This window comes from Salmo trutta, chromosome 13 (assembly GCF_901001165.1).
Source record: "Salmo trutta chromosome 13, fSalTru1.1, whole genome shotgun sequence".
NCBI classification, from domain to species: Eukaryota; Metazoa; Chordata; class Actinopteri; order Salmoniformes; family Salmonidae; genus Salmo; species Salmo trutta.
In genome coordinates, this window is record NC_042969.1 from 82,453,995 (window position 1) to 82,473,994 (window position 20,000).

The 20,000-nt window shown below is 40.5% G+C and overlaps 1 protein-coding gene across 2 annotated transcripts in view; it reads left to right on the forward strand.

Annotated features, from left to right (window-relative positions):
• The window catches only part of si (sucrase-isomaltase), a gene marked incomplete in the record, with an annotated part of 82,592 nt that overhangs the window by 14,693 nt on the left and 47,899 nt on the right, over positions 1 to 20,000 (forward strand). For both annotated transcript variants that reach the window (XM_029773778.1, XM_029773777.1), the window contains 7 exon segments: positions 948 to 1,079; positions 3,642 to 3,758; positions 8,301 to 8,414; positions 8,757 to 8,841; positions 10,243 to 10,360; positions 11,035 to 11,206; positions 11,954 to 12,070. In XM_029773778.1, the coding sequence (XP_029629638.1) occupies positions 948 to 1,079; positions 3,642 to 3,758; positions 8,301 to 8,414; positions 8,757 to 8,841; positions 10,243 to 10,360; positions 11,035 to 11,206; positions 11,954 to 12,070 (855 nt within the window).

Here is a 20,000-nt window from a genome sequence, read left to right on the forward strand (position 1 = left end):
AAAAAGTACTCCATTTTTATACTTGATTAAAAGTAAAGATACGTTAATAGAAAATGACTCAAGTAAAAGTTAGTCACCCAGTAAAATACTACTTGAGTAAAAGTCTAAAAGTATTTGGTTTTAAATATATTTAAGTATCAAAGTAAATTGAATTTCTAAAATGTACTTAATACATATCAAAAGTAAAAGTATAAACCATTTCAAATTCCTTATATTAAGCAAACCAGACGGGAATATTTATTTTTTAATTGACAGATAGCCAGGGGCACACCAACACTCACACCAACACTCACACATCATTTACAAACTAAGCATTTGTGTCTAGTGAGTCTGCCAGATCAGAGGCAGTAGGGATGACCAGGGATGTTGTCTTGATATGTGTGTGAATTGGACCATTTTCCGGGCAAAATGTAATGAGTATTTTTTGTGTGTCAGGGAAAATGTACAGAGTAAAAAGCACATTATTTTCTTTAGGAATATAGTGAAGTAAAAGTAAAAGTTGGCAAAAACACAAGTCGTAAAGTAAAGTACAGATACACCAAAAAACTACTTAGGTTGTACTTCAAAGTATTTTTACTTAAGTACTTTACACCACTGTTCTATATGATTTACATTCATACTAAGATGTGAATATGCATTTAGGGAACACATTTCAGTCATGGCAAGACATTAATTTTTGAAGTTAGGACTTAAAGATAAGATAAGAGTGGACACACTGCACTGCAGTAAACACATGCCAAGGGGCAATGTATTTACTAAGCCATGCTGCTAAGACCAGAATATTTGAGTGGCTTTTACTAAATGTTTGGAAAACATGCAATGATGCAGACAGTTTGAGTGGCTTGAGTGGTTTGAGACAAATACTGTGTGATTATGACACTAACATTCAACTCCTATAGCCGTAATGAATGCACTATTATTCTCTATCTGCTTCTCTTCTCTCCCAGGATATCCAGTATACTGACATTGACTATATGGAAGATAAGAAGGACTTCACTTATGATGAAGTCAATTTCAAAGACCTCCCTCAGTTCGCTGATTACATGCACGAGAAGGGCCAGAAATACATTCTCATATTGGTAAGAAACAGACCGTTTTTGAAAAAAAAAATAATATATATATATATATATATATATATATATATATATATATATATATTAACCTTTATTTAACAAGGCAAGTCATTTAAAAACAAATTCTTATTTACAATGACGGCCTAGGAACAGTGGGTTAACTGCCTTGCTCAGGGACGGAACAACAGATTTTACCTTGTCAGTCCTGGGATTCGATCGAGTAACCTTTCGGTTACTGGCCCAATGCTCTAACCTACCGCCTACAGTTGATGTGCTTGACTAGTTTTTGACAACATTTTGTTGGTTCTACAGTAAGCTATGTCACTACAAGTTACAAATGTGTATGTTGAATGAAAACATATTCACATTTCAATATTGTAACTTTGCTATTATCTATATGGTTTGAAGTCTCCTAATCCGAGTGTTTTGCTGAGTTTGTTGTTGATAATGTATTTTATTATAGGCGTAAAACATGTCGCATTGAATTTGTAAATGTAGTTTGTGAACTCTCCAGATAGGTTTCCGAGCAGACTGCGATTTGGCAGTACGTCAGGCATATCCCTCGTAGGTCATTACAGTTATGTTGTTGTCTATATTTTCTCTACCTTTGAGGAACTTGAGTTATTATTTAAGTTATTAGAAAAAGCAGTAACCGGTATGACTTCCTTGTTCTCCTTGCATATATGCGTGCGTTAGTGATGCATGGGTGGACTCATAGCCGCAGTCCCGGTGTTTCTATCCGCAGTTTAGGGTCATTAAAATGGAACTATTGTGTGGCTGAAGGGCGAGTTGAATAAAGAGAAAACAATAACTTAAAAAAATCCATAAATGTATCATTCTTGTGCAATTCATATCTATAGGCTACATTGAGGCTTTTCTTTCATTATTTTAGGCTATCTGGTATTAGTGTGTAAACCTAAGCTTTAGGTTTAACTGTATGGGCCTTCCCTGTAGCTCAGTTGGTAGAGCATGGTGTTTGCAACGCCAGGGTTGTGGGTTCGATTCCCACGGGGGGCCAGCACAGGGGAAAAAAAGGTATGAAATTGTATGAGATGTATGCATTCACTACTGTAAGTCGCTCTGGATAAGAGCGTCTGCTAAATGACAAATAATTATTTTGTGAACAGGCAGAAGAAGTCAACATCACAGAGGCATAAAGGACATTGTCAAAGTTTAATTCAATAATACAAAAGCTGTGAAAGGAGAGTTGAAAATAATGAGAAGGGAGGGACGGAAAAGTAATGTTTGGAAAAGATTTGGTGACGAGGTAAAGAGGATGATAGCAGTGCCAGTGTTCCGGCTGTGTTAGATGTGATGATTGTGAGGCGCTATGCAAATTTGACACAGGTCTTGAAATAGGCCTATTGCACGGCGAGGGAACTGTAGCCTACTGTTTAGATGGCTTAAATGGAAACTGACATCAGGACATTGACTAACCAGAATAACCTACTGGTTTTTTTGAAAAAAACTCCAAAGTCCTTTGATAATTCTAAAAAAAAAGGTAAAAAAATGTTTTAGCAAGAAAACAATAACTGATTGGATAAATTGAATGAAGTGCTGCGCATAGCCTATGTATGAAGGGTCTACTTTCACAGTGAATACATTTGTTTATACGTTTTGTGCGAATTAATTGAACATCGCCAAATGCATTATTAAAAAAGATTTTGCCTCTGGAATAACAGACAAACTGGGGTAATAAATACATAACCAATGTTCTCTAGTGATAATAGTCCCATGCAAATAGGGATTATAGCCTTCATTTCTGTACATTTTTTTACTGTGCTTTAAATTGTTTAACCGACCAGTAACAAAGAGAGCTCCAAACCTCTTTGCCAATAACAGCTTATTTTCAGTTCTCCCCTCCCAACTCAAACCACTCCCAGACAGTCCTAGCAAAATGATTGCTTGAGGAATAGTTTTCTGCTATAGAAATGCAATTTCTCCCCATTTTAATTTAAATATAATTGCAGTAAGGTACTTAAGGCTGACCCAGAAATTATAGAGTTGATAGTTAAGTTAAATGCAAAGTGAAAATACTTAGATGGCAAGGGTGGCCTAGTGGTTAGAGTGTTGGACTAGTAACTGAAAGGTTGCAACATCAAATCCCTGAGCTGACAATGTTAAAATCTGTCATTCTGCCCCTGAACAAGGCAGTTAACCCACTGTTCCTTGGCCATCATTGAAAATAAGAATTTGTTCTTAACTGACTTGCCTAGTAAAATAAAAAATGTGTTTTATTTGGTCCCGGGCATATGAAAGGGAAAGGAAAGGGGAAAATGATGACTCCTGTACCTTCCTTCCTGTGCCTAGGCCTGAGACACGGTAGTCTACCCTATGACAAAATGCGATGCACGCGACCATTCTAATCGTTTCTCACATATCAAGGCTCATTCCCTCTATAATAGCCTGTTGTGAGTAGGCTTATTTTAAAATGTTTTTCTTGAGTTTAGTGCAGTTTTGCCAAAGAAAATGTTGTCATAATGTTTCCACTGATTGGCTCTGGGATTCAAACCAGCGACCTTTCGGTATGAAGAATATCATGTAAAAGGCTGTGTTATTGTCTTTCAGGACCCGGCAATAGCCATCAGTAGGAGGATCAACGGGCCGTATGAGGCCTATGACCGAGGAACACAGAAGAACGCTTGGGTCACTGAAGCTGATGGGATAACACCTCTAGTGGGAGAGGTAGGTGGGAAGGGAAAACCTAATCAGTTATACAACTGAATACATTCAACTGAAATATGTCTTCCACATTTAACCCAACCCCTCTGAATCACCTTGCTGGATTGGGGATTCAAACCAGCAACCTTTCGGTTACTGGCCCAATGCTCTTAACTGCGAGGCTACGATGGTGGTGGTGGAGGTGGTAGTGAAGGTGGTGGTGGTGGTGGTGGTGTGCATGTGCGTGTGTCTGTGGGTGCTTGAGTGCGTGTGAGAGAGAGAGGCAGGCTAGTGTTGTTTTGAAATGATCAATCCCACTTTGTGTTGGCTGTGTGTGTAGAGAGAGACAGAGAGCGTTTACAAATGTCTATGGAGCAGATCATATCTCATGGGTTAACGATAATTTTTACCCACACGATTAAGCCTGGCCCAGCTAATGGTTTTATACCAGGTCAAAAAGATGCATTGATTCTACATTCGTGTTTAATCTCAAACTGTTCTGCATCACAGATGGTGTGCTCCGAGTGTTAGCACAGACTGCTCTTACTTACACCAAGTGTGTGTGTGTGTGTGTGTGTGTGTGTGTGTGTGTGTGTGTGTGTGTGTGTGTGTGTGTGTGTGTGTGTGTGTGTGTGTGTGTGTGTGTTCTGCCTCACTGAGTGTGCTTATAAACACAATAGAGGCAGCTGATGAGTAATGGTCTAGATAGTGGGATGCTAGCCGTAGTGGAGCATGCAAAGACATGCAGCTATGTATTATGACGCTAAGAGTTAAGGGCTGGTGTAGGTAAGGTATTTATTGTGGCACTGAGGGTTAAGGGCTGGTGTAGGTAAGGTATTTATTAAGGCACTGAGGGTTAAGGGCTGGTGTAGGTAAGGTATTTATTGTGGCACTGAGGGTTAAGGGCTGGTGTAGGTAAGGTATTTATTGTGGCGTTGAGGGTTAAGGGCTGGTGTAGATAACGACCACAGTAGGTAAGGTAGGTAACAACACATCTGCCACGCTGATCCTCAACACAGGGGCCCCCAGGGGTGCATGCTCAGTCCCCTCCTGTACTCCCTGTTCAGCCATGACTGCACGGCCAGGTAAGACTCCAACACCATCATTAAGTTTGCCGATGACAGAACAGTGGTAGGCCTGATCACCGACTACGACGAGACAGCCTATAGGGAGGAGGTCAGAGAGCTGGCAGTGTGGTGCCAGGACAACAACCTCTCCCTCAATGTGATCAAGTCAAAGGAGAGGATTGTGGACTTCAGGAAAAAGAGGACCGAGCACGCCCCCATTCTCATCGACGGGGCTGCATTGGAGCAGGTTGAGAGCTTCAAGTTCCTTGATGTCCACATCACCAACAGACTAACATGGTTCAAACACACCAAGACAGTCGTGAAGAGGGCACGATAAAACCTATTCCCCCTCAGGAGACTGAAAATATTTGGCATGCGTCATCAGATCCTCAAAAGGTTCTACAGCTGCACCATCGAGAGCAGCCTGATTGGTTGCATCACAGCCTGGTATGGCAACTGCTCAGTCTCCGACCGCAAGGCACTACAGAGGGTAGTGTGTACGGCCCAGTACATCACTGGGGCCAAGCTTCCTGCCATCCAGGACCTCTAAACCAGGCGGTGTCAGAGGAAGTTCCTAAAAATTGTCAAAGACTCCAACCACCCTAGTCATAGACTGTTCTCTCTGCTACGTCAAGCAGTACCGGAGCACCAAGTCTCGGTCCTAGAGGCTTCTAAACAGCTTCTACCCCTAAGCCATAAGACTCCTGAACACCTAATCAAATGGCTACCCAAACTATTTGCATTGTCACCCCCCCCCTTCGATGGCCCCTGTGTTGAGGACCCCTTTTACACTGCTGCTACTCTCTGTTGTTATCATCTATACATAGTCACTTTAATAACTCTACCTACATGTACTGTACATACCTCAACTAACCGGTGCCCCTGCACATTGACTCTGTACCGGTACCCCCTGTATATAATCTCACTATTGTTATTTTACTGCTGCTCTTTAATTACTTGTAACTTTTATTTCTTATTCTTATCCATATTTTTTTTAACTGCATTGTTGGTTAGGGGCTCGTAAGTAAGCATTTCATTGTAAGGTCTACACCTGTTGTATTCGGCGCATATGACTGTTTCAATTTGATTTCATTTGATTAACCCTGACCTTGGAGGCATCACATATCTGCCCAAAAGTTGTTCCTATATATCTGCTCCCTTGAGAGGTAAATCGTCATAATTAGGACACGTGTGTGTGTGTGTGTGTGTGTGTGTGTGTGTGTGAATGTGTGTGAAAATCATTAATGTTCTCTTTCTGCTTGTTGTAAAGTTGTTAGCGGGGGATAAAAGCTAGCTAGTGTTTTACTGAGGGGAGTGAAGACATCTTGAGATTTAATCTTTACAACCCTGTCATACAAGGTCAGCGAAGACCTAAACCTAATGTACACACGCATGCATAGCTACAGACACACACACATGCAACCCCCCCCCCCCCCTTCTCGGAGGATTAATCATTGCTCTCTGTGCATGTCATTAGCAAAGGCTTCAAACTCACAGTCACGTCTGGATATTTATATTGTAGAATCGATTTCTCCTCCCCTCTCTCTCATATGTCCTTCTCTCCCCTCTAAACGTTTCTCTCTCATTTCTACCATCGTTATCCCCTCCTATCCTCTCTCTTTCTCTGCATGTCCTTAGCTCCACTTCTCTTCCTTTCTCTACGTCTAAATCTACTTAGTGTTTCTCTTCACTCTTCTCTTTCTATACTGTAGGTCTGGCCAGATGACTTAGTGTTTCTCTTCTCTCTTCTCTCTATATACTGTAGGTCTGGCCAGATGACTTAGTGTTTCTCTTCACTCTTCTCTCTCTATACTGTAGGTCTGGCCACATGACTTAGTGTTTCTCTTCTCTCTCTATACTGTAGGTCTGGCCAGATGACTTAGTGTTTCTCTTCTCTCTCTATACTGTAGGTCTGGCCACATGACTTAGTGTTTCTCTTCTCTCTATATACTGTAGGTCTGGCCAGATGACTTAGTGTTTCTCTTCTCTCTATATACTGTAGGTCTGGCCAGATGACTTAGTGTTTCTCTTCTCTCTCTATACTGTAGGTCTGGCCAGATGACTTAGTGTTTCTCTTCTCTCTCTATACTGTTGGTCTGGCCAGATGACTTAGTGTTTCTCTTCTCTCTATATACTGTAGGTCTGGCCAGATGACTTAGTGTTTCTCTTCACTCTTCTCTCTATATACTGTAGGTCTGGCCAGATGACTTAGTGTTTCTCTCCTCTCTTCTCTTTCTATACTGTAGGTCTGGCCACATGACTTAGTGTTTCTCTTCTCTCTCTATACTGTAGGTCTGGCCAGATGACTTAGTGTTTCTCTTCACTCTTCTCTTTCTATACTGTAGGTCTGGCCAGATGACTTAGTGTTTCTCTTCTCTCTATATACTGTAGGTCTGGCCACATGACTTAGTGTTTCTCTTCTCTCTCTATACTGTAGGTCTGGCCAGATGACTTAGTGTTTCTCTTCTCTCTATATACTGTAGGTCTGGCCAGATGACTTAGTGTTTCTCTTCTCTCTCTATACTGTAGGTCTTGCCAGATGACTTAGTGTTTCTCTTCTCTCTCTATACTGTAGGTCTGGCCAGATGACTTAGTGTTTCTCTTCTCTCTATACTGTAGGTCTGGCCACATGACTTAGTGTTTCTCTTCTCTCTATATACTGTAGGTCTGGCCACATGACTTAGTGTTTCTCTTCTCTCTCTATACTGTAGGTCTGGCCAGATGACTTAGTGTTTCTCTTCTCTCTCTATACTGTAGGTCTGGCCAGATGACTTAGTGTTTCTCTTCTCTCTCTATACTGTAGGTCTGGCCAGATGAATTAGTGTTTCTCTTCTCTCTCTATACTGTAGGTCTGGCCACATGACTTAGTGTTTCTCTTCTCTCTCTATACTGTAGGTCTGGCCAGATGACTTAGTGTTTCTCTTCACTCTTCTCTTTCTATACTGTAGGTCTGGCCAGATGACTTAGTGTTTCTCTTCTCTCTATATACTGTAGGTCTGGCCACATGACTTAGTGTTTCTCTTCTCTGTCTATACTGTAGGTCTGGCCAGATGACTTAGTGTTTCTCTTCACTCTTCTCTTTCTATACTGTAGGTCTGGCCAGATGACTTAGTGTTTCTCTTCTCTCTATATACTGTAGGTCTGGCCACATGACTTAGTGTTTCTCTTCTCTCTATACTGTAGGTCTGGCCAGATGACTTAGTGTTTCTCTTCTCTCTCTATACTGTAGGTCTGGCCAGATGACTTAGTGTTTCTCGTCTCTCTCTATACTGTAGGTCTGGCCAGATGACTTAGTGTTTCTCTTCTCTCTCTATACTGTAGGTCTGGCCACATGACTTAGTGTTTCTCTTCTCTCTATATACTGTAGGTCTGGCCAGATGACTTAGTGTTTCTCTTCTCTCTATACTGTAGGTCTGGCCAGATGACTTAGTGTTTCTTAACAATAACCCTTCTCTCCTCCTCTCCTCTTCATATCCTATTCTCTTCCCTCTCTCTCTAGGTCTGGCCAGGTGTGGCAGTGTTTCCAGACTACACTAACCCCAGCTGTAAAGAGTGGTGGACTGATGAGTACGTCAGATTATCGAAAGAAATCAAACACGACGCTCTGTGGATTGTAAGTCTATACTACTAATGTTGGGTTGTACAATATTTATGTTCAAGTCTGACGTCCACATCCACACATCCCAACTCTGTCTTCATCCACATCCACACATCCCAACTCTGTCTTCATCCACATCCACACATCCCAACTCTGTCTTCATCCACATCCACACATCCCAACTCTGTCTTCATCCACATCCACACATCCCAACTCTGTCTTCATCCACATCCACACATCCCAACTCTGTCTTCATCCACATCCACACATCCCAACTCTGTCTTCATCCACATCCACACATCCCAACTCTGTCTTCATCCACATCCACACGTCCCAACTCTGTCTTCTTCCTGACAGGATATGAATGAGGTGTCTAACTTCATGAAAGGCTCCATCAAGGGATGTGATGACAACAATCTCAACTACCCTCCCTTCACCCCTAGTAAGGCTGTTTAGTAACCCTCAACTACCCTCCCTTCACCCCTAGTAAGGCTGTTTAGTAACCCTCAACTACCCTCCCTTCACCCCTAGTAAGGCTGTTTAGTAACCCTCAACTACCCTCCCTTCACCCCTAGTAAGACTGTTAGTAACCCTCAACTACCCTCCCTTCACCCCTAGTAAGACTGTTAGTAACCCTCAACTACCCTCCCTTCACCCCTAGTAAGACTGTTAGTAACCCTCAACTACCCTCCCTTCACCCCTAGTAAGACTGTTTAGTAACCCTCAACTACCCTCCCTTCACCCCTAGTAAGACTGTTAGTAACCCTCAACTACCCTCCCTTCACCCCTAGTAAGACTGTTTAGTAACCCTCAACTACCCTCCCTTCACCCCTAGTAAGACTGTTAGTAACCCTCAACTACCCTCCCTTCACCCCTAGTAAGACTGTTAGTAACCCTCAACTACCCTCCCTTCACCCCTAGTAAGACTGTTTAGTAACCCTCAACTACCCTCCCTTCACCCCTAGTAAGGCTGTTTAGTAACCCTCAACTACCCTCCCTTCACTCCTAGTAAGACTGTTAGTAACCCTCAACTACCCTCCCTTCACCCCTAGTAAGACTGTTAGTAACCCTCAACTACCCTCCCTTCACTCCTAGTAAGGCTGTTTAGTAACCCTCAACTACCCTCCCTTCACCCCTAGTAAGACTGTTAGTAACCCTCAACTACCCTCCCTTCACTCCTAGTAAGGCTGTTTAGTAACCCTCAACTACCCTCCCTTCACTCCTAGTAAGACTGTTAGTAACCCTCAACTACCCTCCCTTCACCCCTAGTAAGACTGTTAGTAACCCTCAACTACCCTCCCTTCACTCCTAGTAAGACTGTTTAGTAACCCTCAACTACCCTCCCTTCACCCCTAGTAAGACTGTTAGTAACCCTCAACTACCCTCCCTTCACCCCTAGTAAGGCTGTTTAGTAACCCTCAACTACCCTCCCTTCACCCCTAGTAAGGCTGTTAGTAACCCTCAACTACCCTCCCTTCACTCCTAGTAAGGCTGTTAGTAACCCTCAACTACCCTCCCTTCACTCCTAGTAAGACTGTTAGTAACCCTCAACTACCCTCCCTTCACCCCTAGTAAGACTGTTAGTAACCCTCAACTACCCTCCCTTCACCCCTAGTAAGACTGTTAGTAACCCTCAACTACCCTCCCTTCACTCCTAGTAAGGCTGCTTATTAAGCCAAATCAGTACACTAGTATTCTATCTTTGAAATTAACAGGGAACACAAACTTTTCTGATGTCTCTTTTTGATAGCCTTGGTTGATTTTACAAAAAAAAATTAATTACATGTTTAGACAATTTCTTCTTCTCTCATCCATGCTTCTCTCATTCCGTCCTCCTCCTCAGGTATCCTGGATGGGGTGCTGTACAGTAAGACTCTGTGTATGGACTCTAAACAGACCTGGGGAAACCACTATGATGTCCACAGTCTCTATGGATACGCCATGGTTCTAGCCACCAAAGAGTGAGTAGGGATCTTATTATGGATGTAGAACTTGAACTGAAGCTCTGCCATAGAATGGACTATTTAGTCTGTATACTTGAATTCCACCAGCATATCTTTATCACTGTAAAATGATGTAGGTCTAGAGTTAGAGGCGTTGCTATGTGCTGAGTGAGGCTGAACTGTCCTGATGTTTCAGAGGTGAATTGTGATGATTTGTCTAAGTAAATAGAGCATCATTAAAACAAGAGCCTGGGGCGCTGTCATTGGGTAGGATAGTCAAATGAGGATTGTTGTGACTCAGAGGTAAATCCCTATGCACGCATAACCACCCGCACGCACACACAGAGATATGTCTCAGCGGTGAATCCTGACACAGCTCTTTGAGTTACATTGTCTTCTGAGAGGCGTCCTCCATCGCTGACTCGCCCTGTTAGCATACCGCTCGCTAGCTCCACTCCTCTTTGGTCTTGACTTTTATTTTTTCTTCTGCCTATCTCTCTCTCGGCTAATTAAAAATCCTTACTGTCAGGAGACACACTTTGTAAACATCATCAGAACCTAATATTGTCATGAAAATCAATGGACGTTCGATTTAGCTAGCTAATTAGAGCAGTAAAGCAGTGATGATGATACTCTCTATCTCTCTCATTCTCTCTACACACCCCTCCCTCTCCCCCTTACTCTCCCTGTAGTGCTCTAGAGCGTGTGTTTGAGGGGAACAGGAGCCTGATGCTGACCCGCTCGTCTTTCCCTGGAGTGGGGAAGTACTCCGGCCACTGGCTGGGTGACAACGCTGCTAACTGGAACGACATCAAATGGGCCATACCTGGCATGCTGGAGTTTGGCCTGTTCGGAATCCCTTACGTGAGTACCTCAATGTGATGTCCAACGGTTTGATACCGTCATCTATTGATTTAACAGGTTGGTTTATTTATCTGTTTGGAGACTGAAAAGTGTCTTGACTGGAAGCTGGTTCTTTACTACCACAGCTGAGACAGAGGCAGGTTAGTGAGAAACACTTACTGATGAGATATTAGAATGGTTAGAAGCCGTTTGGCAACCACAGTCCTGAAGAGACTCTGTCCAAGAGGTTTTCCAATTCTTGTTTGGCACACACACCCATTCAAACTCACTCTCTCTTCCACACACACACACACACACACACACACACACACACACACACACACACACACACACACACACACACACACACACACACACACACATCCCTGGCATAGGGAGACTGGGATTTGGATCGATGTCCTCCCATTGAGCATGCTGTTAAAGTTGCCTGCTATCAAACAATAGCAACACTCAAACACACTGCTCTCAAAGGATGGGCCATTGATTGGGTATTTTCTTTTATGCTTACCATATGCAATTACTAAAACAGAGACTGCATACATGTATTCTGCCAATTTAGCCTTATTGAATTGTTTTAACAAATGGAAAGCAATATCAGGCAAGATAAACAATTCCATTCCAGACCCTGCTGTATAGTTTCAAATGCTAGTTTCAAATGCTATATCTGTGTGTTTTCCTGAGTTTGTATTTTTGTGAGTGTGTCAGTGTTTGTAACGTTCTGTCTTGTCCTGTGTTGTGTGTTTTCAGATTGGTGCTGATATTTGCGGTTTCTTTGACGACGTGTCAGAAGAGTTGTGTCGTCGTTGGATGCAGGTTGGCGCATTCTATCCCTTCAGCCGGAACCACAACGCCCAGCATTACAAGGTGCCTGTTCCCTTGTTCTTTATGACACCATGTACAGTATGGAGTCAAAAAGTTTAAAAAGTATGGATCCAATTATGGATATACGGTATCAAAGTAAAAACACAGAATGATTTCTGATGAAGGTTCATGTTGTCAATTTTTTTGGCTGAAGGGCCTTTTTCAAAACAACGCTTAGTCTCCCTTTACATTGTGATTGGAGACTGCTCAAGACTTAGATAGGATAACTATGCAGGGTCAGTCCAGGGCAGCGAAGGGGACATTGCCCTACATAGGGGTGCCGTCTTTCAGATGGGATGTTTAAATGGGTGTCCTGACTGTGGTCAGTAAAGATCCCATGTCACCTATCATAAGAGTAGGGGTGTTATTAACCCTGGTGTCCTGGCTAATTTCCCATCTGGCTATTATACCGTCACAATAACCTAATCACCTCCAGCGTCCAATTGGCTCATTCATCCCATTCCGCATCCCCCCTGTAACTCTTCCCCAGTTCGTTGCTGTGAAATAGAATATGTGACCGACCACCTCGATTCGGTCTTATGTAGCAACATTTGATTTTGTGTTTTTTACATTGGATCAAAGTAGAGACTCAGAGCTAGAAAATGGTATATCATACTTGAGTAACAATGGGAAAGTAATTCTGCTTTGAAACCTTTGTGAAAATGGTCCTTGAATCTTTTGGTACACCTACTGGAGAGCTCTTCTTTGTCTACCCCCATTCAGCATCATTCACACCCTCTTAACCCATCTCTTTAAGGATTCACATGTGAGGTCATGTAGTAAACACACACTATATCATATCAAATCTAAGTTTATTTGTCACATGCACAGGATACAGCAGATGTAAATGGTACAGTGAAGTGGTAACTTGCATATATTATAAATATTTTATAATTATTAGATGACGCCAGTGGAGGCTCCTCAGAGGAGGAAAGGAAGGACCATCGTCCTCAGAGAATTTCATAAAAAATGTAAATTGTAAATATTTAAAAAGTTATAACTTTTAGATAAAACTAAACTAAATATAATTACTTCACCAAATAACTGATTAAAACACACTATTAAGCAAAGAATGTCTACAATAGCCTCAGCAGCACTCTGTAGGGTAGCACCATGGTGTAGCTTCTGTCCTCTTCAAGGTACATGGACTTCAATACAAAACCTAGGAGGCTCATGGTTCTCACCCCCTTCCATAGACTTACACAGTAATTATGAGAACTACCAGAGGACGTCCTCTGCCTGTGTCCACCCGCTTGTGTAACGTCTAACTGGCTGTACACTAACGTTACTGCATGATTGTAGTGGGTATACTATGGTATTATTATTAATTTTTTTTAATTCAAAATACAGATCAACAATTTACATTGTTTCATCACAAAACAGAATGCAGGTATTAACGAGAAAATACAAAAATATAAAGTAATAAAAACATTAACAATTCTAGTGCACTTGTAATCACTCTGAAAAAATCTTATTATAATGATTGAGGAAAATGTTATTATTGTTGTTATTCACTATTTTAATAAAATAGTTACATTCAATCAAAAAGATGTGTAATTTTGGTATAGAATTTTGAAATTTTTGTTTCTCTATAAAGTTTTGGCCACAAGAAAAATAATATTCACAATCATTTCAATGGTCTTGTTATCATTGCAATAGTAACATATTATATCCTTCATGTCAAAAACATGGGTGGTGTTCATAATGATAAATAAGTATTTTGCAAGGTTTTCCCAAAATTCAAGGACAAGTGAGACAGATCCTCACCATGAAGAATTTGTCTTATATATTTATTACAACAAGATTTCTCAAGTAAGCCCACACCTTCCAATCTGAGTTCTGGATAAACTTTGTGATCATTACCAAAGCTAAGATGAGTTTTCATTAGTGTAGTTAGACCACTGGGAACGGCTTTGATCAATAAATAAATTCTCTGAAATGTATTGGAAACTCCAATATTATAAATTGTTTATATGTGAGAATATTACCCTTGTGGTTGAAAATATCAAGAACAAAGTCAATATTCCTCTCGTGCCAGCTGGGGTAGAACAATTACTTATTCCTTACAGTTATGTCTGAATTATTCCACAAAAGAGCTTTATGTCGGGAAAAATTGTGCAGCAAACATATTTTCTATTTCTTTATCATCAGAGTCAAATAAACATAAGATTTCACATTTAGAAAAATTCAGTTTTAATCCTGATGCAATAGAAAATGCAGTAATATAATTAAGGGCATGGGCGACCTGGTCTTTCTTTAAGAAAAGAGTAGTATCATCAGTCAGTTGGGAAATTTTGATTTCTTTGTTAAAAAATGGTCAAGCCATACACATTTGCATTATTCAGAATATCTAGAGATAGAAGTTCCACAACCAAAATGAATAAAAATGGCGAAATTGGGCATCCCTGTCGTACACTTCTGTTGTTACTGAATCTTAGTAACACAGAACTATTTATATCTTTGTAAAACATGCGAATGACTTTGATAAAATTTTCACTGAATCCAGTAAGTTTCCTAAAGAGAAATTAATGTTCAATTGTGTCAAAGGCTTCACAGCAGTCCAAAAATAAGACAACAGCATCTGAGTCAATTGCATCTGAATAATCTATAAAATCCAAGACTAAACGAATGTTAGAGCTTATGTGACGGCCCTCCATAAATCCTGTTTGAGTCTAATTTATAATGGTATCTATTCCTTTCTTTAATCTTTTGGCATAAACCAGAGCAATCAATTTGTAATAAATATTTAATAAAGTAATTGGTCTCCAATTGTCAATGAGAGAGGGGTCTTTATCGGGATTCGGAATTAATGAAATAAGGCCCTGTTTCATAGTGGAGACCATTTCCCCACTTTTGATGCAATCTTGAAAAGTAAAAAATCGGGTCTTCTAGTAATTCCCAAAACTGTCTATAGAATTCAACTGATAGGCCATCAGGGCCAGGTGATTTCTCTTTTTTCATTGAATTCAGAGCCTCTCTAATTTCTTCAATTGACACAGGGGAATCATCCTCAATTACAGGGACATAATTCCGAATGTAGCAAATGTAGCTTTCACAACCATCTTCCTGAAATTGAGAGCTGTAAAGGTTTTCAAAAAAGGAATTGACAAATGATGTTATTGTAATGGGACCTTTGCATAAAACATTGTTAATTTTGAGTGCAGTTATAGATTTTCTTTTGTTGTTTCTCTTTTCAAGTCCAAAAAACTAACTAGTGTTTCTTTCCCCCTCTTCAATCCATTTTGCTCTTGACCTTACAAAGGCACCATTTGCCAGATCCATGTAAAGCTGTTGTAATTCTAGTTGTAAAGACTTAAATACGGACTCTTCTTCTTCAGGTTGATTATCTTTCTTTAGAAAACTGTCAAGCTTTCTCATCAACTCTTTTTCTCTAAGGTTATTTATTAAGTACATCAGCTCTTTGGCACATTTAATGGCTACAACTTTATATTTGAAAAATTCCCATCTACATCCATGACCCAAGTATGTTCTTGCAAAAATATATTTGGCTAATGATTTGATGTTTCCAATGAGACTAGGATCTTGTGTGTTGTTTAATTTCCAATATCCACGAGTAACTTTTGATTTTTTACTAGCTTGTAAATTCAGGAAAATCAAGTGATGATCACTAAAGTGAGCCAACTGATGATCTACATCTATAACATATGTTAACAGAAAGGGGGAAATTAGGAATAAATCTATTCTAGATTTACGTGACATAGTTTTGTTGGTCCAGGTACAACCCTTAGCATCCGGATTGAAATAACGCCAGGCATCATTACCACAGAGATCCTTGCATAATGTAGTGATGATATTGCTATTTTGAAGGCTTTGACTCGTTCTAGGAGGAAAAGGATCAGCAGATGCATCAGTTGTTACATTAAAATCCCCTGAAATAATTAGAAAAGCCTCTGAGTATTTGTTGCTTAATTTGGGCAAGGCGTGCCGCTAGCGACCCACCTCGACAACATCCCGTGAAATTGCAGAGCGCCAAATTCAAATTACACAAATAGTAATAATAAACATTCATGAAAATACAAGTGTTATTCATCAGTTAAAATATTAACTTCTACATCTAGACGTTCCGCTAGCGGAACACCTGCTCCAATACCCAATGATAGGCGTGGCGCGAATTACAAATTCCTCAAAAATCCCAAAACTTCAATTTTTCAAACATATGACTATTTTACACCATTTTAAAGACAAAACTCTCCTTTATCTAACCACACTGTCCGATTTCAAAAAGGCTTTACAGCGAAAGCAAAACATTAGATTATGTCAGCAGAGTACCCAGCCAGAAATAATCGCACAGCCATTTTCAAAGCAAGCATATATGTCACAAAAACCAAAACAACAGCTAAATGCAGCACTAACCTTTGATGATCTTCATCAGATGACACTCCTAGGACATTATGTTATACAATACATGCATGTTTTGTTCAATCAAGTTCATATTTATATCAAAAACCAGCTTTTTACATTAGCATGTGACGAAGGGTTACGCGCCCGACGCGTTTCGTGATAAAAAATGTCTAAATATTCCATTACCGTACTTCGAAGCATGTCAACCGCTGTTTAAAATCAATTTTTATGCGATTTTCTCGTACAAAAGCGATAATATTCCGACCGGGAAACCCTGTTTTAGTTCAAAGACGAAAAAATAAAAACATGGTGTCGCCTCGCGTACGCGCCCCAGTCTCATTGTTCTCTGATCGACCACTATCCAAATGCGCTACTGTTTTTCAGCCAGGGCCTGCAAAGGCATCATTCAACATTTTGCCGCCTTCTGAGAGCCTATGGGAGCCGTAGGAAGTGTCACGTTACAGCAGAGATCCTCAGTTTTCAATAAAGAGAGTGTAGAAGGCCAAGGAATGGTCAGAGAGGGCACTTCCTGTAAGGAATCTTCTCAGGTTTTGGCCTGCCAAATGAGTTCTGTTATACTTACAGACACCATTCAAACAGTTTTAGAAACTTTGGAGTGTTTTCTATCCAAAGCTAATAATTATATGCATATTCTATATATGCATTTCTGGGCAGGAGTAATAATCAGATTAAATCGGGTACGTTTTTTATCCGGCCGTTGAAATACTGCCCCCTATCCATAACAGGTTAATCCAGCCGCTTTGTCAGATTTCAAAAAGGCTTTACGGCGAAAGCATTCCATGCAATTATCTGAGGACAGCGCCCTGCTTACAAAAGCATACAACTATTTTCCAACCAAGCAGAGGAGTCACGAAAGTCAGAAATAGCAATGAAATAAATCACTAACCTTTGAAGATCTACCTCTGTTGGCAATCCAAAGGGTCCCAGCTACACAATAAATGGTTATTTTGTTCGATAAAGTCCCTCTTTATATCCCAAAATCTCTGTTTTGTTGGTGCATTTTGTTTAGTAATCCACTGGCTCAAAGGCGGTCAAAACATGCAGACGAATACATCCTAATTGTACCGGTAAAGTTCGTTGAAGCATGTCAAACGATGTTTATAACTAATCCTCAGGGTGTCAATTATCTAAATAATTGATTATATTTCAACCGGACAATAGTGATTTCAATAGAAAGGAAAAAGAATGAAGAACGCACACACAGTCACGCGCAAACCAGTACTGCATGGTTCCATAGACCACTTAGCAAAAGGTCTTATTCTTCGTCGTTTTTCAGAAAACAAGCCTGAAACCATGTCTAAAGACTGTTGACATCTAGTGGAAGCCATAGGAACTGCCATCTGGGCCCTTATATAGTCAATAGACTTTCAATGGAAAACCAATCTCATAAAAAAAAATCACATTTCCTGGATGGATTTTCCTCTGGTTTTTGCCTGCCATATCAGTTCTGTTATACTCACAGACATCATTTTAACAGTTGTAGAAACTTCAGAGTGTTTTCTATCCAAATCTACCAATCATATGCATATCCTAGCTTCTGGGCCTGAGTAGCAGACAGTTTACTTTGGACATGTTTGTCATCCAAACTTCAAAATACTGCCCCCTAGCCCAAAGAAGTTAAATCCTGTACTTTCCTGGTAAATTGGATAAAAGGGTTTTATTTGGAGCATGTGAGTTATGTCCATACACATTACAAATGATGAAAATAGCATTTTCAAGTTTAACAGTTACTATGACCCATATCCCATCTTGTGAAGATGTGGATTCTAGAATGTCACCTTTAAACTTGTGAATAAGTGTCAAAACACCAGCAGAATGGTTTGATCCATGACTGAAATAGGCTTTGTCTCCCCATTGTGATTTCAAAAATTCCAAATCCCTTTCACCCGAATGAGTTTCCTGAAGAAGGACAAAATCTGCGTTACTGTGTTTACAATATAAAAATAAGGCTTTCCTTTTTGTAAGATCTCTCAAACACCTAGCATTCAGACTAACGATATTGAATGAGTTGAAAATGAACTCCTGCATTAAAAAGAGAAAGAACACAAATTAGATAACAGAAGTATTAATGTAAACAATAAAACAAACAGTGAACCTTGAGAGGATAACTCTGATGGAAAACTACACTCAGCTGAGGTAGCGAGTATAACAAATATATTTACTTCCTTTTTTTTGTCAAGTGTTTATCAGTTGTAGTTCGAACGGTACATTTACTCGTGGCAGTATGTTAACTGTACCCTTGACAGTACTCACAGTTCCAGTTTGGTTAATGTCAACAGAGTTACCCAGTAATCATTCTTCCTTCGATAAACGCTTGTGGGCCCTTGAACCCAGCCTTCTTTCCCTCTTGTCATGCCCTCTGTATAAGCGGCCACAGTTTCTCCCTGGCAGTCTGATCCTGCGGTATCAGAGCTTCTTTGATGCGGAGCTTCTTCTCGTCCAGAAACGTGTTCTACTTGGCCATTTTCCAGATGATGTCCCTGTAATGGCGCATAGTTCAGCGCAAAATGATATTGCGAGGGGATCCATCAGATCTTCGTTTCCCAAGTCGATGTAACATGTCGATCAGAACTCTTAGCTTGTCTTTGATGCACGGAGCCACCTTTCCCAGGATATTAATGACTGCTTCCCTAATATCCTCTCCATCTACCTCTTTTATACCTTGGATTTTCAGATTCCACCTGCTACATTCTCACACAGCTCATTATTTTGGGATTGCAGTTTATTCAACTCATTCTCTAGGAACGTTATCTTTTCCTTGTTCTCGCTCACAATTTTGTTCTCGCTCACAACTGACAGTTTCTGACAAATTATCGATCTTCTTTGATGTTTCTTCGGTAGCCCGCTCTATGATGGACACTTTGGAGAGCGTGGCATCTTGTTAAGTAGACAGGGACTGGATTGCAGAGAAAAGTTCAGACATGGAAATGTCCTCTTTTAGTTTATTATTAATTGGGATCTGAGGTAAAGAGGTTGCAAGGATTTCATCCTGGTAAGTTTTGTTCTTTCTCTTGCTTGAGTTCGCGGCTTCTTGTGTTTCCATGCTGCTCTGTTTCTCGTTGTGGCTAGCTAGCATGTCCACCGTCTTCTGTGAGACTTGGATATTCCGTCTACTATTGTCTTTCTGTCGTGTTCTTCCCATTCAACTTGACAAAAACGAACTCTAAACTTATCCTATGTCCCTAAAACAAGTTATAGTTAGTTTCTTTCAACATTGATAGCCAATATTAGACTGTTAACCACCTAACCCTCAATATTGCTTTGAAGAGCGAGTAAACTCTCCCTCTCACAGCGACGCCATCTTGGATTCCGGGTTTACTAACGCGTTGGTTATATTAGCTATGCTGACTATGACGTTACTTTACCTAATATGGTGACACTGATGTAGGCTGTGATTTAGAAAGGTTTTTTCTCCTGGTCACATACAGCTGATGTGTTGTGCATTGAAGTCAAGCGAAGGGAAGAGAAGAAATACAACATGGCTGTTATGATAGGTAACTCTGTTTATGCATGATCAGGGGTGAATTCATTCCTCCGATTCTGTTGAAAA